We start from the raw sequence: 24,842 nt of genomic DNA on the forward strand, positions 1-24,842 counted from the left end.
GATATTTCTGGTATGGATCATTATTTTTAAATAAGAGTACCTATTCTTGTTGTTTTTTCAAGATGAATGCTTTTTTAGTCTTGGCAGAACAACAGTTAATGCATTTTCAGGGTGCACTCACACTGTGCAAAGTTGTCCCGTACAGTTCTTAAGTACGATTGTTTGCATGTGGAGGTCTGTGTGTAGAGAGAGGTGCTAAAGAGAGCTCGGCTCCCCTGAAAAGTATACGAGCTCTCTGAGATGTTTAAGGGGAGCTCTTAAAAATAATCCACTTTTAGGTAACATTTTATTTTCTGTAATGTACCTAAAATAAAAATAATAGTTTAAATATATCAGTGTTGTGTGTTTATTCGCTGTTGACATTGAATTATCCGAACAGCTGTCTCCACTAATTAACACATTTCTGTGTTTACGCCCACTGTGGCCGTCCATGTGTGGCCGTGTTGCTCTGTTTATGTCTCTTCTGTCAGGTTTTCTAGACAATACTTAATTGTAATATACAATAAGTGTTAAGTATATCGGCACAGTTATGGTCTAATTTCTGAAGAAAAAAAAAGTGACTTCTGTCAGGCCAGTGGCTTCAGCTCCAGGGCTGCAGCTGGATGCTTCTCCAGCCGACATGCAGCCGGTGTGAAGACCGCGATGGTTAGGACAAAAGCAGTTCAGTGAGCCAGTTGTCTCATTAAAACCAGTGGATAATTTCAGCTTCCAGATTAAAATTTAACAATGTTGCTGTGTTTCAAGGACATGTTGACAGACTGAACATTAGAGGGGAACGCGTACAAAGTTACAGCTCTGTATTTTACTTTGAAATAAAGTAAGCATTGTTTTAAATGAATGCAACTTTGATGAGTACACAGAAAGACACTCAAATCATTGATGTGAAAACCGCTCGGCGAGGTTCTGCACAGAGCGGCGTTCAGTAAAACTCTGCAGACAAAGAAAGTAAGCGATCAGGACAGAAAAGCTCAGGTCCAAATCAGATATGAGAGGAGACAACGCAGGATAAATAATAAACAAGAGAGAGAGAGAGAGAGGGGAGAGGGACGTTCAACAACCAGACAGACAGTTCAGCATGACGTTTATGAGTTTATTTATCAGATGATCATACTGATGTACTTTAAAGCCTCTGTAAACTCAAAGAGAGATGGATGAAGTGAAACTCACATCTCTGTTTGTTGCTGTTGCTGGTGGGGAGGAGAGAGGCGGTGCGTGCCAACAGTTTGACAGGCAGAGATTTGACCCGTCGTACCAAAGGCACAGCCACCCGTGGGCGTTTGACAGGCACCACCCGCGGGACCGGAGACACCCTGCCACGGTACTCGAACAACCTGACGAGAGAGAGAGTGAGAGAGAGAAAGAGAGAGAGAGAGAGAGAGAGAGAGAGAGAGGAGAGGACAGGAACAAAAGGGAAGAGTTGTCAGACATGGAGGAGTGAGCCTTTAGGGCATGAAAGGAGCAAGAAGAAGAGGGAGGAGGAGGAGGAGGAGGAGGAGGAGGAGGAGGGTTGAAAGTGTATGAGCAGAAAAAACATTTAAAAAAATCTACAGTACAGTGGCGATTCTAGAGTCTGTTGGGGACATAGGCAAAAGTTCTTTGGCGGGCCAAACAAGGGCAACAAGATTCAATGCTGTCAGATGGGGCCCCCATTGGGAGGTTTTCTACTGTCATTGCAAAATTAGCACATTTTGGGTTGCTGCTTTGGTCCAAAGTTTGTCAGCCCTCTGGGGCCCCAAGCACTTGCCTGCCTTGCCTGTTGACAAGCAGCGCCCCTGGTTAATCAACAGATTAGGTACTGAATCTTTGAATTCATGTTTATTTAGAGGAAATAAGCCCTGAACGTTGGGCTGTAAAAAGAACATATCTGCACACATCTGTGCATTTACACATTTGGTCGTACTGAATGAATTTGCTCACCTGAGCAGTGGACATGTAATCTCTCTCTGAGTTATGTTCAGTACCCTGCTGTGTCTTGTAGATAAGTCAATACTGCATTTTTTTTTTGTTTTCCAGCAGGACGAGGAAGCAACAGTTGAGATCGATCATACATGGGAAAGGTTTTCACAGTTCGATATTTTGAAATGAAATGTTTTGAGGTGTATTCATTTTGAAATTTTGCTTTCAGAACTGTTTGTTCTGCAGGCTTTGAGATGCTAAAGTCTGTTTGGGCCCGAGGCAAAAATTGAAACAAGCCCCTCCGATCAGCGTTCATCACCGTTATGTCTGACCGTGTCACGACTCTGACTCCCTGCAGCTCGCACTCGACTCGGTCACGGACAGACTGTACCAGCTTAGTGAACCACTGTTAGACTTCAAAGAACAAACGCTATAACGCTAGAAGACGTGATGTTATTCATTGTCTCTCCCCCATTAATACGGCAACTAGCTCCATCATATTTATGTTTTCCACTTTTCACCTCCAGACGGATGATTCTTCTTTCTTTAGGTCCTTCGCTGACTTTCATTGACAAACTTTGGTTTCTTAGCAGTGAAACAACAGTGAGTTTCAGACGGGGCTCCTTTAGGGAGGTTTCCTACTGTCACAGGGGGACCCCGAGCAGTCACCTGCCTTGCTTGTTGACGAGTAAAGAAACGCCTCTGACTGCAGAGAAGCTGCTCCTGTACTTCATTTATGTTTCTGACTGTGGTATATTTTGTGCATTCACCAACTTGCGAGATTTAAAGCCAACTGATTTTCAGATTTTGCCTCACATTGCGGCATTTTTTAATGCACAATTTATTTTGGTTTGTGTTCACCACATACAGTCAATCAATCACTCGTTGTTTTGCCTGCTTGTGCATACGTATAACATCACCTCCACTTCTGCCCTGGCAGCTGAGGCCAGGCTCTCGAGTAGATGGAGCTCCCCAAACTTTCAGCGAGGTGATCTGGCACTACTACCACCCGACGTCCCTGACGCCCAGCCACCACCATCACCGCTGTCCTCATTCATGCACAACCTGCTCTGACCTCCACCTCAGCGGCAAAGAAGTGTGGACAACAGGAACGAGAGGAATACAAAGGAGAAATCCTTCCTGCACATTAGAACATTTTTTTTCATTTTGACCATGCTTTACTTTTTTTTTATACACCTCAGGCTCAGTGTTCCAAGACAACATTTTTGGTGATCAAATATTTAGTCTATAATCAGAGACCTATAATTAATGGGTGGATGTGTGTAGAAAGGGCTTCTTTCCATGGGACCCCATGATCTTGCAAAACTGACCTCAGCTGCAAGACAGGTTCTCTGCACCCATGCCTTGTGGGTCTTAGTGTTACAGTCATATTCTATTCTTTGTTTTTAAAAATTGCATTGGATTATTTAATTAGAATATGTTGAGAATGTTTCAAAGTTTTCTACGATGTAGCATGTAGGGACGGCATTTTCTTAAGCCATGGTGAAATACACAGTGTCAGTGAAGCTGCACCTCTGATTCCCAACATGTTGTTGTCATCTACATGTAATGTCATTTCTTTTTGAGAAAATGTCAGGTTGTTGACCTCACTGCTGCTCACATCTGTAAATAATTTCAGACACCACCCACACAGTTCCTGCTTCTGACAGGTACGAAGGTTTATTGGCCAACATTTTGGTGTCCTGGCTCAAACTGAATGTGTAGGATTAAATATTGACGAAAACCGAAAATCTGTCTCAATTTAATTTGTTTTTCTCTTGGCAGCATTTGACGAAAGCGTCCTCTCCACATGACATCACATTGTCGACAAAATTCAGAAAGTTATTTTATCAACTTGGAGGCCAGGCACAGGCAATATTAGCAAATTCAGATTCTCTTTTTCTCATTAAACGTCCATTGTTAAACTTCTTTAGTCAAAGACAGCAGAGTGGAAACCACAAATCTGCTCTCTGGAACCCTCTGAGTTAAAATTATTGTGGGTAGTCGTGATTTGGATGCAGTAATTTGGAAATTAAGTTTAAAACATAAACCACTATGGTTTTAAAATAGGATGCTAATTTTCCCTCTTGTGGTTTCACCATTACAGAGACACAGAGAAGTATTTAAAGGACATGACAACATGCAGGCACATCTGGGGAGGCAGGAGTAGAGGGAGAAAGCTCTCTCCAATTATTTGAATTCGGACTGCAGTACCAACTTTAAACACTAGGTGTCAGAGTTACATATTGCTCCTTTAATATCAGTTATCAGTATCATGTGTACACTATATTTTGATCATTTTCAATATCTCACCTTGCTCTCTGAAAGATTTTTTTTGTGTGTGTGTGTGTGTGGGGGGGGGGGGTTACTTCATCTCATTTGGATAACTTATTAATTCCTAAGAAAATGTGCAGTAGTACACTGGAAAGAAGTGAAAGTAACTATCTGGTCCATGAGCAATGGCATACAGTCAATGCAGCCTGGGCTCTTGTCCTCCTGGATCCACAGGAAGTCTCCCTTGTCTCTCTTTCAGTCTGGTCAGTCTTCATAAAAGTTCTTATTTATTTACCTCAGGTATACAAAAGTGTTGGGTCAACTGCAATCTGCACCTAGAGAGCTTAGTAAATATATGTTCATAATACTGAGGCACGTCACAAATACGTCCAACATGCATCATCATGGCGGTGAACTGGAGAAAGAAATGGAGTCACTGAGCTGCAGGTAAATCCTGCTAAACCCTCGGCTGTGGCTTTGATGGTAAATCACATTGTGAAAATGATGGTTTGGACAAAAACTGCTCTGCTGCACAAAGTGAACAAGCAAAGCAGACATGGTCCTTAATCCTCAGATTCTTTGAACAGTTCATATTTCAGAAGATGAATAAACTTTGATTTCTGCTCTGATTCTGCCAGGTCAGGCTGGATTTGATATGAGGAATAAAATAATGAGGACTGAACAGAAAATAACAAGATAGACCGAAATGTGAAGGGGGGGGGGGGGGGGGGGGCAAAATTCTTCTTGACAGCTCTGAAGCTGAGAAAAGCAACACTGCCAATGAACCATACATGTCTGTTCACCACTGCACAAACCACAAATACATATGTACATTTATTACACTTTCATGGAGCTAAACTTTGTGGGAGGGAAAGAAAGAGGCCGCCAGAATCCAATGATGCCACAGCTGGTGAGTACATTTCAACACCTGCCAAGACAGATGTTTGTCCACTTTAGCTCTGCGGGACTTCTCTGACTTTGGCATCAGGGCTGATTTTGGGCAATGGATAAAGAGAAGTTTAGGAAGCCAGCATGTGGCCAGAGGATCGTCGGGTTCAATCGTGAACTTTCAGTATCGTCCGCAGGGTGTCTGACCCTGAGTGATGAGCAGAAGAGCTCAAGACATCTGGAAGGAGGTCTGACTATAGGGCAACTACTCCTTCACATTGAAAAGGTCCAGTTAAAGTGGTTTGGACATCTGGTTAGGATACCCTTCCTGTGGAGGTCGTCCCGGCATGTAAAACTAGCAGGAGACCCCATAGTGGATTGTGGGATTTTATATCACATATGGCCGGTTCAGCAAACTGCCATGATGATCTGGACTGGGATGGTTGGAAGAACAATGGATGGGTTTTCTATGGAATGTAAATAATTCATGCATTTGTATAAATAGAGGCGGGCCTAGTTGGCATGGCGTTGTCTCTGGTGGCCAAGCCCGTCTCAACTCCACCTGGATGATGAATACTAGATTGATCCAAAGTTGGGTTAAGACAAAAAGGCTGTGGATCAGTGTGAAAGTCGGTCGTCTCCCATATGCAGGGGGCATTTGATCCCCAGCTCCTGCAGTCCCATGCCGAAGTGTCCATTGGCAAGACACTGTACCACAAACTACTTTTTTACCGAGTGGTTAGCATTTTAGAATGAATTTATACTAAAGGCCACTACACATAGAAGCCTCTGCCATCAGTGTGTGACTGTGGTTTGTTGGTAGATGTAGAAACTACATCCATCTTTTACACAGTTTCTGGTTATAATTATAATATATATATATATATATATATATATATATATATATATATATATATATATATATATATACTGAAGAGAGCTTGTGATTATTTTTTTTCTGGTTTAAGTTGTGTTGATGTAGAATACCAACGCTGAGTTGGAAAGTATTGTTCCAAAAACTCAAGTCTAATAAACTTCATGTTAGTCTTCAAAAAACAATATATTCCAAGACCACAAGACAAAGTGAAACGTGGGGATGAAAGGAGTAACAATAAAATAAAACCCAAGGAAAAGAAGGAGGATAACAAATAAATTACATTTCCAACCATAAATCAGTGTTTTTTCTGTCTGATTTTTTAGGTTTATTTTTGGGCTTTTTGTGCCTCTTAGAGAGTTAGGACAGTGGAGTCGGAATCAGGGGGAGAGAGAGAGAGAGAGAGTGGGGAATGACCTGCGGGAAAGAAGCCACAGGTTGGACCCGAACCTGGGCTTCCTGGAGGACCACAGCCCCCATAAATCAATACTTGTCCAACGATTGAGATTTGCGAAAATCCAGAGTTAGATTCTGATCAATTACCTATTCAAAGTTTTGAACAAAATTCAATAAATTAAAGAAACCGTTGCTGTAAACCTGATTTTTATTCCCAACTCCAATTCAACATCCATCCAGTCCATTGGCATCCCCAAAGCTCACATCTCTCTGGTAATGATTTAACTCTCAGAGCTAGCTGCCACGTGGCTGACTTGGTCAGTTCAGACCTTTCCACTGACCAGGCATGTTTGTATGTTTAATCCTGGGCTTGCTGATTTGAAAATTGAATTATTAATTTGTTTGTATGAAGTAAAAATTTTCACACAATGTAGATTTGCCCAACCATGTATCCTTCAAGTTGAATGTCAGCACTATAACCATATGGATCCAGATTTACTCAAAATAAAATGTAAATAGAAGCCAGAACAATTAAAAATGTATCACTGTTTTGCTTCATGAGAACTGGACTATAAACACCAAGAACATGGTTTTTATCACAACAAACAGTTCACTGAACAGATGCTAGAGCAACCAACACTCATGGTTCTGGTCTCTTTTCTTTGGCTGCACATTTGTTTGGCGGTCTGTTTCGGACCTCAAAGCTTTTTCAATTTCTTCTTTCTTTTGTCATACTTTGTCAGTTTTTTTTTTTTTTTTTTAAAGATTTATTTTTGGGCTTTTTATGCCTTTAATGGAGAGATAGGACAGTGGATAGAGTCGGAAATCAGGGAGAGAGAGTGGGGAGTGACCTACGGGAAGGAGGCCGCAAGTGGGATGTGAACCCGGGCTTGAGGCTACAGCTTCCATATATGGGGCGCACGCACTAACCACTGCGCCACCAGCGCCCCATACTTTGTCAGTTTTAAGATCATGTTTGTCTACTTTAAAAAAAACTGGTTAATAGAGTGAGAGGAGATCCATTAATGAGCTGTTTCCCAATCCACATATTTTACCGAGGTCTTTAATGTGTTGAGGATTGGAGGGACAAAAATTCACCCACAGTAATGTGACTGGAGGCATCTTGAAGTGATAGTCCATGATCTTTCTGGAAGTCACCCTAAAAAAAGATCATGATTTGTACTGTTGTTTTTATTGCTTTTTTATTCCGTGCTATCTCTTCAGGCTATTCCATTTCATATTCTCGGAAAACCTCATTAATGTGGAAATAAATGAACTTTTACTCCTTCATGGGAATGGTTTTCAAAATGAATGGAAATTAGGTGTTTGTCAAACATAGATTATGTGTTCTAACCGCTCTCCATTTTTCAAAAGCACCCTAGTTAATATTGATCCTAGTTTGAGCATGTTTCTGCTCGTGGAGATTATTAGAAACATGCAGAGGCTTTTTATGTCGGGTACAATCACTTCTATCTGAACCAGTTCTCTTGCCCGCTTCCATCGCTGCAACACCTGTTGACCTGATAACTGCTCTCATATCTGGCAAACCGAGGGGCGTCCAAAACGGCCGTGTAGGGGAGCATTAAAACCGCCTACCTTCTCTGATCCAAACAAATCCAGAGCATTCAGGACCAGAATCTAAAGTTAGAAGGAGGACATACTGGCTGCTGCATTGTTGTCAGAGAAGCCAGCACTTCATAAAGAAATCTGATAATTCTGATAATATAGTAAGGTCACTTTATCATTTCATTCAGGAGATATTTTGTCAATGTGGTCCATCAATCAATCGAAATTTAAGAAGGGGCAGGAGTTGTGATATCAGCTTTGTCAACAACAATGGCGGTGGAAAAACTAATCTAACTGGTTTTTCAGAGGAAATTATTTCCAGGTCAAAACTGTTGCTCATGCCAGGACAGGATTCCTTTTTCATGTTTTCTTGGTGATATTTCCTTGAATAAAGAAAACATAAGAAGCACATGGAGCTATTAAAAACAGACCCTCATTACTGAGGGAAGCGGAAGTTAGCTTTTGAAACCCAGCAAGAGTAAGCGCTGGTGAGAAGCGCTCTGGTTGTGGGCGCAAAAACGACATAAGTGGACACAGGCCCTTGGTCTTCATCGACTCAACTTGATGTGTCCTGCCATGCTTGATGTATTTTAGCCAACTACACCAAGACTGTTGGATAAAGAAATGCACCAAGCATGGCTGAAAGAATTGAGATGGAGTTGAACAACTTGTGCACAAAATGAACGTATACTTGTTTCCTCTCTGCTGTCCTTCAGACTTGTCCCAACTTGTACTTTCCATCAATTCCAGGGTTACACTTGACTTAAAGTTCATCGTCAGCCGTAAAATCTAAATAAAATAAAAAAATCACAGCAGTGTGGTTTGGATTGTGTAGCTGGCCAGGAGAGCTTGAAAATTATGTTTACATTTATTTGTACTCTGGGTTACATAAAATAAATCAAGACACTCTCGTAGTCCCAACAGATTAATTCAGGGGTCATAGGGGTTAAAGGGAACATCATTCCAGGACTGGAAAACCCCAAGTTAGATCCAGAGGACAAGCCATGTGTTCGACAAATCCAGTGAGAAAAAAACGGCTGTTCCCTCTTTGTTCTGAATGTGCTTCAACTAAGTATCTGGAGTAATGATGTATAATTCAAAGGATTAGAATCGATGACTCTTCTTCTCCTTCCAAAGAGATTTAGAAACCTCGATTACCCTTCTTCACTGCACAGGGCTGTTTTACTTCAACACACAACAAAGCTTAATGCGTTTTGACAGGAGTCAAAGGAGGCTTTTGTGAAAGCTGTTTCTCTCCCACAAGTATGACAGTCTTTGTTGAAACATAAAACATGTGTGCCAACAAATCCTCTGCGTCCAATGACCCCGGATTGTTTCAGACTTTTTTTCTTTCAATTCAAAGATTTCTTCAAACAGATCGGAGACTGACACTTGTTTGACATCTGGGATCATCTGGATGATCTCTGATTCACCTCAACTCTCTATCTCTTCTTGTGTCCTGCTTAGTATGTGCACTTCCTCCAATTGGCCCATGTGCATGTTTTCCCCCTATGCTACCAAAGTGAAGTTTCAAAGGCCTGAACTCTCAGTGAAATCAGTTGAGACATACATGAGTGGGTCCAAGGATTTGCTTCAGAAACGTGAAATTCCAGGACTACAGATGCAACTCTTTTTCTTACCCTCACAACAGTGATAGCTTTGATAATGACTTTCATCTGGTGTTGTCAGAGCAGTAATGGCTACCACACGGTGACATGACTGCAGAGGTCAATGTAAATGGATTGAATTTGACCAGATGTTTCTCAGATTGGTTTTATCGAGACGCTGAGAGACAGAGAGAGAAATCGCCCCAAAGGCATTTAATTCCCTGGTTGAAGGTTTTTGTGTGCAATCTTGTAAATGGTATTATCATGATGAAAGATACAGTTAACCCTTCTGTTGTAAATGGTGAATTGACTGAATTAATGCAATGCTTTTATCCAAGTGCTGTACTCTTTTATTTCCGCCTCTCTATCACCCGTTCAGGCTCGCGCTGTCGGCCGCCATGTTTGCTTCACCGTCAGGCTCAGATTGAGGTTCAGCCAGAAAAAGCAGCTGTTGGCCAATCACCTACAAAACTCGCCAAATACATCGGCTTGGACTGCGGCCCAACACTTCAAAATACTTAAAAACTCTAAATATCTTAAGGCCCTGACAAACCAAGGAGATCGTTGGCCGTCGCTCCTAGTTAGACCATCGGTGAGCGGTCGTCGCCCTAGTTTTTGGGGTGTGTCCGGCTCCGTCGCTACCCATCGGCCTCTGTCTGCCCTTTTTTAGCTGATTCGACATGTTGAATCGGCGTTGGCGATTGGTGAGAGGAATCTCTCTGATTGGCTGTTCAGAGGTTTCATTCATCTCCAGCTCTCGACTCAGGTTCAGTAACGCCCCTTGAGCACGCCGCTGTAGTATCCATGCTTTCACCCATTAGTGTGGTTTCTCCTTATTTGTCTCCTCCGCCTCTTCTTTTCTTTTTCCACTAAAAGACCAAGGGCCGACAACGCCAGCGCCATATCAGACATTATTCTCCGTTAGTAGGCTACCTATAATGCGAGTGGTGAGCGACAGCGGTGTGAAAATGGTCTTCTCCTACCGCCACCTGCTGCCATGGAGAGTTATTTCCTCTCACACATGAGCGCGGTGGTTACCCGTCGGCTGTAGTCTTTGCGGTGAGTTCAAGTGCAACTTTTTGGCCAAGACGTTAGGCGCCACTAGTTCTTTGCCGTCTGCTTGGTGCGTCAGGGTCTTTACAGATACATTCCTGAAAAACAACCCAAAGCTACAAATCAAGTGTTTTAAACTGCTTTTGTTACATGTTTACAGGAAGTGCAAAAATATCTTTGATTCATTGTGCCTTTAAATAACTTTCTAATGGGATAATGAACAGTGAGCGGGTTGTTATTGTGGAACGGAGCTGACATGAAACTAACAGGCCCCTCCCTACACGCAGAACACGCGCTGTGCGTAGGGCCCCACGATCCATGGGGGGCAAGGGGACGCATTCTCTGCAAATGCGCAAAGGATGTGCATCGCTGGCGTGAGGCGCGCGTAGAGCACCAAGTCAGCCCGAGGCAGGATAGAAAAAAAAAGAGACGAGTAATCTGACACCGCACGCGTTGCCGCAATGATTGACAGCACGCAGCATCTGACCAATCAGCGGTCAGATGCGCCGACAGGCAGTTGGATGCAGGTGGAGAGATGGCCTCCAAACGGCAATATGAATCGGGAGCAAGCATAAGAAAGAAAAAGTCAAAACAACAGGAGGCTCGTGCTTCACTTGAAGGTATGTTGTTGAAATAAAAAAGAAAAACTTTGTGGCATAAACACCCGAGCTGCTAATCATGAGACAGAAGAGAGGATCATTCTGTCTAGATGTGGACCGGAGATTAAATTTTCCAGCGGCCCTGATTATCATTTATTGAATGTCTTGTTAACTGCATATACATTCACCTCTGTTGAAAAAGGAGTGGTTAATTCACCAGTTGGTGGTCGTATGTTGGCTCAGGTTTATAGCCTATCAATCTATGCTATCAATAGAAGTTTTGGGCTATTTTTATGGAGGTAAAATGTCGCCATCGCTTGGTGAATTGAATTCATAACAGTCATATAAGATTAGATAAAATAAGATAAATTAAGATAATCTCTTATTTGACCCACAATGGAGACATTTAAAGCGTTGCAGCAGCAAACGGCAGTGTAGGAATATAGAACCTAAGTATAAAAATAAGTATATAAAAATATTTAAATATAGAAATATCATCAAATCATAATGAATATTATTATTAGTTGTAGTCGTATTTGCATTAATTGCATTTTAATCTTTGTGAGGCTAGTATTTACATTAATTTCATTGTGTAATTTACCATTAAGACCAAAACAAATCTTAATAATCTGCTTGTATGATGGATTTCTTGTCATAACAGGGTCAATGCTGAAGTTTGTTACTAAGGGTGACACGGAGCCAGCGCCCAGCACGTCACCAGGGCCATCAAGCCCCATGTCAACTGAAGCAGCCTCACCCAGCACGTCACCTGTAACTCATCAGTAATCAAAACATACCTCCGCTCATCAATGGCGCGAGAACGCTTGAGAGGCCTGGCTATCATAAGCATCAACTCAGAAGTGGCACAGCAGCTGTCATATGATGACCTCATTGATGACTTTGCATCCAGAAAATGCAGACATGTGCATCTGCAACAAGGCTTGTTCCATTGTTGATAGAGGCTGTTCATTTTATTTGTTTGTACTAATCAAGGTTATACACCTAAATGGCATTTCGTGATACAGTCATTTTGTAATGGGGGGGGGCCTCAAAATAAAATTCTGCTTAGGGCCCCAATTTGGCCAGGGGCGGCCCTGGGTGCACTGATGGTAAAGTGAAACACGGGGAACAGATCCGCATGAATCAGAACAGTAGGCCTACTACATTGACTTTTTATTCCTCGTCACATGCAATCGGAGTCTGTTGACATTTTCGTTTGGATTCACATCACATGATCGTATTTCAGTCCCTCGTCTTTAATCACTTCACTCTCTTTGGAACTGTGGGTCTGAACATGTTATGCCTGCACTCCACAATTTAACAAATACACACATGGACACACACACATTCACATACAAGCACCTGCAGAGATCCAGCTGCTGCCCTTCCCCCACTCCACAAACCTCTCTAACTCCCTGACCTTCCCTAAAGAATTGTCCATCTGGTCCCTGATCCTCTTCATCCTGCAGATGGACCAAACCTGTCTGGGCTCTGATTTATTTATCCATTCATTTTTAAATTATGAAGCATTCCAAAAACCAAAATTTCCTCCCTAACTTTTGTAAATATCATGCAAACTCTGCCACTCTGTTCAATCTCAACCGTATCTAGAATTTTAAGACTTAACACAGGTGCCGGAGTGTGTGTCCTCTTACCTGTCATAGAAGTCTTCTCTGTAGTAATCGTAGTCCAGCTCATATCCACTGTTGAAGAAAAGAACGACACAGAAGAGTGACTGATGAGCGATAGAAATATATGAGGCCTGAATACGAGCATGAAAACACATTTAAAACAGCATATGGGACGTTTATCCGGTTTCCTTTCCCAAACTGTCTGGCGGAGAGAAAAGAAACCGCAGCATACGTCACCTCACCCCGGGAGACGGACGGGGAGAAATAAAAAACGAGTGGATTCTGGAGCATGACGGGCACTAAAGTGAATGTAACCTGACACATTTTACTATCGCTGTTAACGTGCAAGAACTTTTACTGCACATGCTCTGGTGCAAACAACAGCAAGGACAGACGTAGTTAGAAAAACATGAAGACTTCTCGTTCTGTAGCTGCAGACCATGTTGAAATAAATAATGCTCCGTAATAAAATCCGTAATGAAAATCAATAAACATCAAATCAGATGACCCAGATGGGATGTTTACTGGAAATGAGCCTATGTGGTGAAACATAAGTCGAATGAAATAAATGAAATCAAGGCAAGGAATGCTTCTTTATTTCTTGTAATGTGCTTTTACTCATTCAAGGATTTAGATTTAAATCTTGTTTGGCCCTGTGTTTTTTTTCTGAGCAGCAGCGTCTCTTTAAAATAGTTTTCAACGAGTATAGAGAGCGTGGCCGCCTGGACAAAAAGTGCAGCGCCCAGCGTTTTTTTTTTCCGAGCGCTCTGCCTTTTTAGAACATTAATTTTTGGGATTTATGTGCCTTTAATGGAGGGATAGGACAGTGGATAGAGTCAGAAATCAGGGAGAGAGAGAGAGAGGGAAATTACATGTGGGAAAGGAGCCACAGGTGGGAATTGAACCTGGTCCGCCTGCCTGGAGAAGCAAGGCCTCCATACTGCGCCACCAGCGCTCCACGCTGCGCCTTTTTGTGCGGCTGCTCCGAGCAGTCAAGTTTAAAATCTTTCAACATTTTTCAGAAAGGCGCTGTTGACGTCACCGGCGCTCTTTTCCATAATGTATTTTTAACCGCCTTCAGATCGTGTCATGTACTCACATCCTCCTCGCTCCGTGTCTGATATGTCAGACACGGAGATATCAGACAGATATGTCAGATGTGTCTCAAATATGAAACATGCAAAAAGTAACGCAGCAGTGTTGGTCACACAGCGGCCTAAAACCTTGAAACTTTTACTTCAGGGTCTCAGCCTCCACTGTCTTCAGCGTGTGATTAACCATACATGGTTTTGATATCTCAGAATTATTCAGATTGGAGTCCCACAGGAGGAGTTACTCTGCAGTTTTTTTTTCTAGTCGACACATTAGTTTGTGTAAATTCTCTTGTCGGCTTCTAATTTAGATCCTGCGTGTGGATGCATAAATCCACCTCGCTTGAAGTCGCTCCTAACGTCTCGTGTGCGCTCGCTGACTATGTGGCCATATGGATTCCTTAAGGATACTGTAAGTGAAACCCTTTGATGTGGAAGTGTTTGCCTGCGGCTAACTGTTCCCTGATGCATTCCCAGAAGGTCCTTAGCCACCGTTATCCCGACTAAAAGTTTTAAGGGACCCATTAGAGTCTCTTAAAAGTGAGATAATTTTATAAACACAGAACAGTGGCAGAGTTTACGCTGATTGTGGTGGAATGAGGAAATTACCAGGAGGCATTTTCAGGGATGGGGGGGGAATCCCTGCTGGATGCAATCAGCAACGTCAATTTCTCACATTTATTTTCAGTCAGTTGCTTCCCTGCGCTCCCTCTGCCTGTGCTGATTTGTTATGGCAGGTTGGAGGTAATCTTGGACGATGTGACTGCTTCACTGAGGACAACAAACATTCTCATCTCTGCTCCGGTTTGGCCCTCTCCGTTCTCTTTGTTTGCCCATTTTTGAGAAGCTATTTAACATTGTCAAATATGCTGTCTGGTGATGTTAAAGTATGTCGATGTGGGTGAATCGTAACCATGCTAAATGAAGAGCACATGTGCGGTATTATGACAGGGACTACCGCGAAAGCCTTCGTGTAAACAAAACCGAGAGACCCTCTGTGGCGGCCCCCTCCTCGACGGAGCCCCGAGCCGAGGGAAATATTTTACATCAGGGACCAACTGACGTTGAAAGTTATTGAATTTTACGCAGCTGAACTTTGGCCTTTAAAACATTCAACCTGAAGCGATGCTCAAAATGAGACAATTGGGCTGAGTGACACGCTGACCAATCAAAACATTTTGATCACAGATGTGGCCGTGTACCTGTAGAGGGAAGCTGCTGATCTCTTCAGGCCTTTGGATCTGGTTGGCTTCGGCTCTCCGGCCATGTTGATATCTGAAGAGAGAGAGAGAGCAGAGGAGAGCAACGCCGTCAAAAGCATCCACAACAGGTCAAAAGAAATGAACGCTGGATATCAGAGCTACTGGAAAGCTGACTTTAAATATTTAGAAACTTAAGTGAATGAACAATGAAAAACAAAACTTCCCACTTCACGTCTTACCAGTAAATATCACAATTTTCTACTTTCACTTCATAGTATAAAGTCAGCTTTATTCTTCAGTTTCAAAAAAGAGACTTTACTTCATTTAAATAACTATAAAATATCTGCCTGATGTGTCCATGTGTCTTAAAATAATTACTCACTTCATTTATCTTGATTTTGGAAAATGAGTTGTGTTTGATATTATGTTATATTTGTTATGTCTGCTCAGTGATGCTCCATGTCTGTCCTGCATGATATACATTTTTTATATTAACCAAATGCTGCTTTATGTGTATCCTGCATGGCTGCTTACCTGTCTGCTTAATTACTGTCATGATATTTCTATTTATAGCTTTTAGCAATGTTCAAATTTTTTTTTTTTAGGGAGACTTTTATAAAATCTGGCCAGGGACAACAGATGAAAATTAAGCTTTTGGCTAACTCTGGCATATTGACTGAAATGTTTATTAATATGCAATGTCCCTGTAAAAATAAATAAATAAATAAAGCTGTAACAATGAGGGCTCATGTACGGCCTCATAAAGTCCACTAGAGGGAGCTGTTGAGCTATTTTACAGATGTTGTTGGTACAGTCAGCTGTTCACTGGGAACAGTTTTTTTTGTTATGCTTTTATTTCAGAGACAGGACAGTAGAGTCAGAAACCAGGGGTAATCGTGTCTCGCTCACTTGGGCTGAAGCAAACCAGGGATTTGAAAAAGCATGTTAAGTGGAATCAGGTCAGAAATGTTGATTTCTGTCTCACACTCAGTTTAGTGTCTCCTCTCTGGATGCACTTGGAACGATCTTTAAAAGACGTTCAGTGTTACACACAAAGCGCAGGAAAGTTTCAATCTCAACACCAACTAGAAAACTGAGAAGGCCTTTGTATCCTAACAGAAACCAGTTTGAATTACATCATCATGTCATTCCCCTGCAGGATATGTAAACATGTAACACTACAAACACAAAAAAACACAAAAAGGAGAGCTGCTGTCATGAATTACAGGCGAACAGAAGCTTCTACTTTTATGTTGATTTATTCAGCAGCGTGTAAGGACTCACTTGTTTGTGTGTTTCCACCTGCTCGCTACACGTGGGTGTAAAGTTAAAAGCTGCTCTGTGCTCACAAAAGGAAACAACCTGTGATTCATCCTCACATCCATTCTGTGAAGTCCTCATTGTGTGAAGGATCTCTGGGGGCTGAAGTCTCTACCAGCACGCTTCTGGATGTGAGGCTGATCTCGACGACCCGGTTTGATACTCCACTCGTCATTGCATGTTTTTTGTTCTACTGTGGAACGACTACATTCAGGGCCTGATTCTGTTTGTGTTGTATATACTTTTGTAAATTCTGAATTGAGACTCTGTTATTTAGCGACATGCTTTTCACGTATGCACAAACAGGACCTGTGGACATGCATTAGAGGAGAGAATTCAGAGTGGGGCTGCTACGCACTGCTACTCAGGGAGCAAACCAGAGCATTTGGGGGTTCGGCGCCTTGCTCAAGGGCGGAGCTCGGGAAGTCTCTAACTACCAGACCAACTTCGTCCGCATCGGGACTTGAACCGGTGACCCTACAGTTCCCAACCCAGGTCCCATACACACACACACACACACACACACACACACACACACACACACACACACACACACACACACACACACACACACACACACACACACACACACAAAGGGTTAAATGCATCCTAATCCAAGCTGCAGAGCAAACAGCGTCTCTGTGTGTCGGTTCTGTTTGTGCATATTTAAAAGAACCATTATGCAGTCATTACGGGGAAAATGCCGCCTGTCTGTAGATATAGGCCTCATTGCAAAAAGTCTCAAATACACAAAACCGGCGCCAACAGCCTGGAGCTGTTAGAGTGGAGCAAAAAAAAAAAAAGTTGTGTAAAGGTGGTCGCTGCACCCATGCTTAAACTTTCCAGTGATCAGACAAACAAGTCAGCCTCCCCTCCCCTCCGAGCTCACCGTCAGTGTGGACAACATTCAGCTGAATGTGAACGAGAGCTCAGATCCTCACAGAGTGAAGGTGCAGAAAAACTTCTCCCCACATTCAGACCCAAAACAAGAGCAAACTGCACGGAGCACGTAAGAACATGGGCGCTATGGGCGTGTCTGTGCCTGAATATCATGAGAAATGTATTTGTTTGTGAATTAGACGTTAAGACTAAGCAGACATGCGCAACTTTTGGAGCATTAAGCTGTCACATTTCCTTCTTGGTGAATCAGACCGTCTGATTTAATAAAAAGAAGCTTTGGGGCTTTTTGCCTTTATGTGACAGGACAGAGGATTGAGCAGGAAAACAGGGAGCGAGAGAGGGTGGGGAATGACATGCAGGAAAGGAGCTGAATGTCTGATTCGACCATGTGCCGCCCAGCTGAAGGACTATAGCCTCTGTACATGGGGCGTGAGCTAACCGCTAGGCCACCTGTGCACCCAGGCCACATGAAATCAGATCTTTTCCAGTCAGATTAGGGCCACATACTCTATCACACTGTTGCAATGCGACCTCGGTCTAAGCAGCCAGAATGTATGCGACTCTGAAGTCACTTTAGTTTCTCTTTCGGGCTCAAACCGCTGAAGTGAGCCGGAATGAAGCCGCTGTATAGCTTCTACCCTATCTTTGAACTGAGACTCAACAGATGAAGGGGCGCCACACCAGGGTGTTATGAATAAATAACTGACCGTGTTTCTTTGCAGACTAAACTCCCCACAGAAAAAAAGGAAAACTTGCCTGTAAATGATGTAGCGCTAACCTCTGGCTTCACCGGGATAACAGAGACATTACCGTACTTTCGATGACAGTGGATGATTGCTGAAGTGTTCTGAGGTTGTGATTTTGAAAGTGTTTGAAGATGAGGAGAAGCAGATGAAGAAGTGAGGATGATAAAAGGATGGAGGGATGAAAAGAGAAAGTGATTTTTCAGCAGCCAGAGGCTGAAGATTCAAGCCTGTTTACTTCACCGTGAAGGAGAGAGCGAGAGTGAGTGTGTGTGTGTCTGTGTGTGTGTGTGTGTGTGTGTGTGTGTGTGTGTGTGTGTGTGTGTGTGTGTGTGTGTTTGTGTGTGTGTGTGTGTGTGTGTGTGTGTGTGTGTGTGTGTGTGTTTGTGTGTGTGTGTGTGTGTGTGTGTGTGTGTGTGTGTGTGTGTGTGTTTGTGTGTGTGTGTGTGTGTGTGTGTGCGTGTGTGTGTGTTTGTGTGTTTGGGGCAGTGATCCAAAACTCACTGAATGACACACACCTTCATCCAACCAAACCTGATATTGACCCCTGCCTTCATGACCGTGGGTTAGTCCACACACACACACACACACACACACACACACACACACACACACACACACACACACACACACACACACACACACACACACACACACACACACACACACTGACCCCTCAGACAGCTGGTTTTAGGAGTAAATTAAACAGCCCCTTATAATACCTGGTATGATACCTCTGAACATGATACCTCTGAATTCATCCGTTTGGCTTTCAACGAGCTTAAAAAAAATCTAGGTCCAATATATGACATGCAAATGGTTGCCGAGGACTCACCCAGCGTCTGTCCGGCCAGCACCCTGCCGTTCTCGCCGATCACCGCCCCTCTGGCGTGCCTCTCGCTGGCGTACTGGACGAAGGCGTAACCTTTGTGCACGGAGCAGCCAAGCACCCGACCATACTTCGAGAAGATGGTCTCCACGTCCGACTTCTTCACCACGGCTGTGTTCAGGTTACCGATAAAAACCCGGGAGTTTATGGACTTGGGATCTGTTTTGTTGGTCACATTGCTGGTCTGGACCTTCAGCGACATGCCGGAGAGACGAGGAGACGAGGAGACAGACGGATGGATGGATCTGAAGGGAGCGACGCAGAAAACAAGGAGATCTGAAAAAGAATCAAAAAGAAACATAAAGATAATAATTTAGAATAAAGAAAAAAACAAGAAAATTCAGGAACGATCTGCTCTGCTCTGCTCAGCTTGATGCACGCTTGCATCAGAGCGTATTTGAAATGGAGCGGAGCTGCTGTTGGCACGCTCTGGAGACAGACCGCAGTTACTCTCAATCATGACTTCAGAGTAAACAAACATGGCGCACAACGGGCAGGAAGACATTGCGATGGTTTTTGTAACTTATTCAACTGAAAATTCACAAATAAAGAAGTTAAACTATGGATGAAGATGTGGAGATGGCATGTTACAGTACAAGCTAGAAGTGAGTTAAAATTCATTTGCTGTGGTTGCTGGGCTTCCTTCTTCACCGAGCTTGCGTTCCAATCCGCTACTGTTTTGTTCCACATGACTCAGCTCTCCTCCGGGTTCCCCATCAGAAAACAAGAAATTGCATTGTTAACATTGAACACGTTGAAATAGTTTCGATTTGCAATCGGCACAGCCCGAATGTCCTTCAAAGTGGATCAGATCACTCTAGACACACCTCACATCACAGGGAAATCTGGCAAGAGAAATCTTTTGAACTATTAAAAAATTGTGACTTTGCTTGGGATTGTCGAAAGGGGAAACAACTGGCCGGATTATCTCTTTGTGTGTCCCCCGCTTAAACTCCTTCAGATGTCGTCAGCATTCACAGAAAGCCCAGAGAGTCATGATAATGAGTGAGTGATTCATTTCAATACAGACTACAGGGGCGGGAGTGAAGTCTGACAGCAGAGAGAAGATGGAACAAACTTTAGTTTCTTTTGTCATCAGAGTCAAGATGCAGAGAGACTCCATCCATCCATCCAACCATCCATCCATCCATCCATTTATCAATCCATCCAACCATCATCCATCCATCCAACCATCCATCATCCATCCATTTATCAATCCATCCAACCATCCATTCATCCATTTATCAATCCATCCATTTATCAATCCATCCATCCATCCATCCATTCATCCAACCATCCATCCATTTATCAATCCATCCATCCATCCATATCAATTCACACATATCAATATTATTTTTATTTAATCTGTTTTTCTTTATTCACTCTCTCCTCCCAACATTCCTGTCACTCTTCAGCGTTCCTGTCAGTAAAGACAAAAAGGCCCCATAAAAAAAAACATGATTTACATCCAACAACAGAGGCTGAACGTAAAACAGGAGCAAACGTTGAAGCAACTGTAACACAGCACATTGAGGTAAACAAGTGATGACGATGAACACAGATAGCAGACTGCAGGAGACAAAACTGCTGACACTGTGTGTGTGTGTGTGTGTGTGTGTGTGTGTGTGTGTGTGTGTGTTTTGATCCTCTCTGGACCTATCTGTCTGACCTCCCCGGTGACAAAGCTTTCTTAAACCTGATTGGTCGAACTTTAATAAATTAAATCTAGTTTTGCCCTGAGGGACCTGTGTGTGTGTGTGTGTGTGTGTGTGTGTGTGTGTGTGTGTGTGTGTCTGTTTCAGAGGTCCACATTTAGTGAACTTATAAAAGTGTTGATCCAGCAAATCCTGTACGTGTGTTTGTGTGTATGTGAGTGGGTGAGCGAGAGAGAGAGACAGAGTTTGTGGGAATGTTTCCAGGTTCTCTGTGATTTTCGCAGCATGAAGGTGTTTACATCTAAACACAACCTAAGCAGCAAAACAAACAGACTGTCAGAATTTATGTAGCATTACCAATGAGCGTTACATGCAGTCAATATTAAAAGCTGCGAACATGAAAATGCACCAGTTTCCATATAAAACAGTGTTTGGAGAAAAGAGAGAAGCACTCCATCTGTCTGTGCACAAAATATAGAACTGTGTCGCTAAACACTGAAGCCCAAAAATCTCATGCTATATAAGTAAATTAGCTCTAGAAGCGTCCTCCTTTGGGGATTCATATTTTCATGATACATGCATACATTAGCATAAGACTGGATGAAGCTTGTAAGCCTTGTAAATGGATCAGAACGCTGACTTAATGCTTTAAATGTACATGTTTAGCTTTTAAATCAAATGAGCTTATTATCATCGTCTTCTCGTATTTATTTTTGTCCCCAATTACCATCGAGAGTTCCAGTTTGCCAGAATGTCTGTTAGCGTTGTGTTCCTGAAACAACAAATTACTCAGTGGATAATATTTAAAGGTGCAGTATGTAGATTCTGCCACCAGGGGGCTCTCTATCAAAACAATAACAAAAGATGATGTTGATTCTGGTGGGGAATCATGGGAATTCTCTCTGCTACTTTGCCCGACCACCCTCGATGAAATTAGCTCGTTGACCGAGCGAATCCGACCCGAGGAAGAGGAATTCACCAGCGAGCTAATGTATCCAACGGTCTTTGAAGTATCATCCAGTGTTTCCATGGAGACGACAGTTGTTTAATTTAAAAGTTTGACTGGACTCAGGATTAAAAAGTGGTTCACTAAGAAAAAAGACGTACTCAGCATGTCTAGAGGACACGATGATTAATTCTGTACCATCCTGTGGTTTATGTTAATTTCTTAACGATGCTTTCTCCCTGAAGTCACGCAGCAGAAGTTAACCGTGTAAATACTGCTCGCCCTTTTTTTGTTAAACTTAATAAGCAAGAGTATCCGTCCCTATCAGTTTATAACACAGAGCTGGAGAGGAAGATACAGTTTCAGAGTTTTCTTTACCCAATTCTCCAGGCACTGCTCGTAAAAGTGGTACCAACTTATTCCTATGAGAGAGAGAGAGAGTGTGTGTGTGTGTGTGTGTGTGTGTGTGTGTGTGTGTGTGTGTGTGTGTGTGTGTGTCTAAGATTAGCACTCATGCGCTACAGGATCAGCGATTTGCATCCATTAATGTTCTTCTTGTAAGTCCTGTTAATGGATGAGTTTTCTATGAGAAGAGAACTTGAGGATTTACACTCGCTCATATTTTCCTGTTCTTACTGTGAATATATTGTTTTTCATATATTGTATTTTATATATTTAACATCCTTTTGCTTGGTGTCATGGTTTGGGAACATGTTGCTTTAAAGCAGAAACTGTCTATTAAAAATAGATAAATGGTTTAGTAGGCTGATTTGGGACTCACAGCTTAACCCCCTGACCTCCAGACTAGTTACAGAGACGCTGTTTAAAAAGATGACTCCCTCTCTTTATTGTCAATTTCAGCTTCTCCTGCCTGGTCCAACAGGCACTTGTTAGAATTTGAAGAAATGTAATTCCTTTGCTTCTAAACTGATACCAATAAATGTGTAAATCATTATCAACTGGAGGTAGGCAGGGAGTCCAGATGCAGCAGGAGGTCACAGAGGACATAAAACACTTATAGATGAATAAACACACTAAATGTGGGTAAAGTTTCAGATCATGAGGTAAACGTATGTTGGAGCAATCCCAGGATCAGCCTGCAGAGGGAGCTAAATGGTTTGTTCAGCAAATTGCGCCATAGATCCCTAAAGGCTTGTTCTGAAAATCCTGTGATAGTTCCCAGAGGGGAACCCAAGCCACTATGTAAGCTGTTGAAACCTCTTATAGGCGCTCTTCTGCCAGCACTGGATAGCGGACTCTGTTGCTTCCTCCTCTACTTCTGCATCGGTTTTTTTTACGTCACTGTCTGACAGAGATAGTCTCCAGCTGTGAGGTGCATGAGTGAACAGCCAGGTCAGGAGAATATCCGGAGAATTAATCCTGAAATAAGATATTATCAGGAGTGCTTGCTTTTAAAAAATGTACCACACAAAACCTACGATCAAAACAAGCACAACATCGCAGCACAGCAATCGTTCCATCTCGATAATCTTGTTTTCAACATCGTGGGAAGACAAAATTGTTAATGAAATTGAACAGTGATTAATTGCCCAGCCTATACCCAACAGACTCTGGTTACACATGTTTGAAAACTACATGAGTCAGTGGAAAGTTGAAATGGTCGTTGACGGTCTGGAACCTATTTCGAGTAAAAGCAACAAAAATGGTCAATGATCATGTTGGAGAAGATGTCCAAAAAGTTAAAAATGATCAACCGAATAAATGCTGTTCACATCCATCAGTGATGAGCTGAAAGAGAGGCGAGCTGAGAAGTGTTTCATCTGACTATAACGATAATATGAAGAGGAGTTTAAAACCAGAAGGACGAGCAGTGACTCCGCCCTCAGGGAGAGAGGGTCAGAGGAGCGAACCGGGAGAAAACCTTCAGAACAATAAGCCGAACAGACGAGGCAGCAGAAGCTTTGGGATTACAGACACCTCAGTGAACTTTGCTTACTGCACAAGTTGGTAATTTTGTGGGCTTACAGCCAATAACGCTGATGTTATTTCGTAGAGGCGCTAATACTTTTACAAACAGCGGTGACCTTTCAAAGCTTTAAGACCACATCTGCTCCAAGTCCTCCAGAGAGGTTTGCATTTAAAGGGGGGTTTGACTTTCTCTCAAACAGTCCGCAAACAAGTCGCGGATACAAAGAAATGAGACCTAAAGACAACCTTAAATGAAAAGAGACCTCGTTCAGTTTTCAGAAAGCGAAACCAAAAAAAGGCTTTTTGTGTCAAAATAAACATTCCTTCTCTTTTTGACTGATGTGCACCTCAGAGACCTCCAGCTCAGTCATGAGCATGAAAATAAACCACTCTTCCTCTGAGTAGTTGTTCTTGTGAAATAGAGACTCATATTTCATCTGTTCTTCTTGTTTATTTTTTTGTGAACTGTCAAACCAATGTTCACTCTCTCAAAGCCAAGGATCACTTCAAACTCGCACGCCAGCCACCTACATGCAAGCCAAGCCGATCATCCAAAAAACCCATTAAAATCAAAGTATTTATTTTAATTGAAGGGATCGGTCCTTTAGGCCACTGGCTTGAACTTTTTCCCCAATTCAGAGATTTATTGCTTCAGTAGGTTTGCAAAAACGAGCTCCACAAACAGGAGGGTGTGTGCAAGAGCTTGAACGATGTTACTTTAGTTTGTGCACTCATAAGTCAGATTCAAGATGCATGACATTAACTGGAACATCCTGATGTTTCAGTTATAAAGCCTGGTCAAGTCTTTTCTCCCTGCGACCTCATAGGAATGAGAACTCCAAAGAAAACATGCTAATTGTCTCCCTTGGTTAGACTGTGGTAGTAATGTGTATTTTTTATTGGCTGTGTTGGTTGTGTCTGAGCTGTCTTCACAAACACTGTGGCTCAGTTGGTAGAGTCGGTCGTCTCTCAACAGGAAGGTTGAGGGTTTGATCCCCAGCTCCTGCAGCCACATGTCCAATGTGTCCTTGGGCAAAACACTTAACCCCAAGTTGCTCCCGTTTAACTTGTTTTCACCTGCTGCAATGTGTGTTTTTACAGAAGCTGATCGAGCTGCATGCAGAGAAATCTTGCTGTTCAAAACCAACATGGTGACGTTACCAAAGAACTTCGAGTGTAGTGTCACTTACTAAACACTGGCAGAGGTCCGAAAACAATCATTTGATTTAGGAGGGAGGTAATCAGAGTGTCTTTCATCAGTGTGTGTTTGTCACAATGAACAGAAGAGTGAGGGGCAGAGCGAGTGTAGAGTCTGCACTAATTGATAGACCGTAGATCTGTAGAAATAACGGCTTGCCAAAACTATACTCAGACCACCACTGA

General features: G+C 42.7%; 1 protein-coding gene across 4 annotated transcripts in view; it reads right to left on the reverse strand.

Annotated features, from left to right (window-relative positions):
• The window catches only part of raly (RALY heterogeneous nuclear ribonucleoprotein), a 108,655-nt gene that overhangs the window by 33,393 nt on the left and 50,420 nt on the right, over positions 1-24,842 (reverse strand). For 2 of the 4 annotated variants that reach the window (XM_061041812.1, XM_061041813.1), the window contains exons 2-5: positions 18,876-19,174; positions 15,078-15,150; positions 12,809-12,856; positions 1,168-1,331 (exon numbers count right to left, since the gene is read on the reverse strand). In XM_061041812.1, coding sequence (XP_060897795.1) covers positions 1,168-1,331; positions 12,809-12,856; positions 15,078-15,150; positions 18,876-19,174 — 584 coding nt within the window. Of the gene's footprint in view, positions 1-1,167; positions 1,332-12,808; positions 12,857-15,077; positions 15,151-18,875; positions 19,206-24,842 lie in introns of all 4 variants that reach the window. The other 2 variants (XM_061041811.1, XM_061041814.1) reach the window with 1 other exon arrangement.

This window comes from Labrus mixtus, chromosome 7 (genome assembly GCF_963584025.1).
Source record: "Labrus mixtus chromosome 7, fLabMix1.1, whole genome shotgun sequence".
Classification (NCBI taxonomy): Eukaryota; Metazoa; Chordata; class Actinopteri; order Labriformes; family Labridae; genus Labrus; species Labrus mixtus.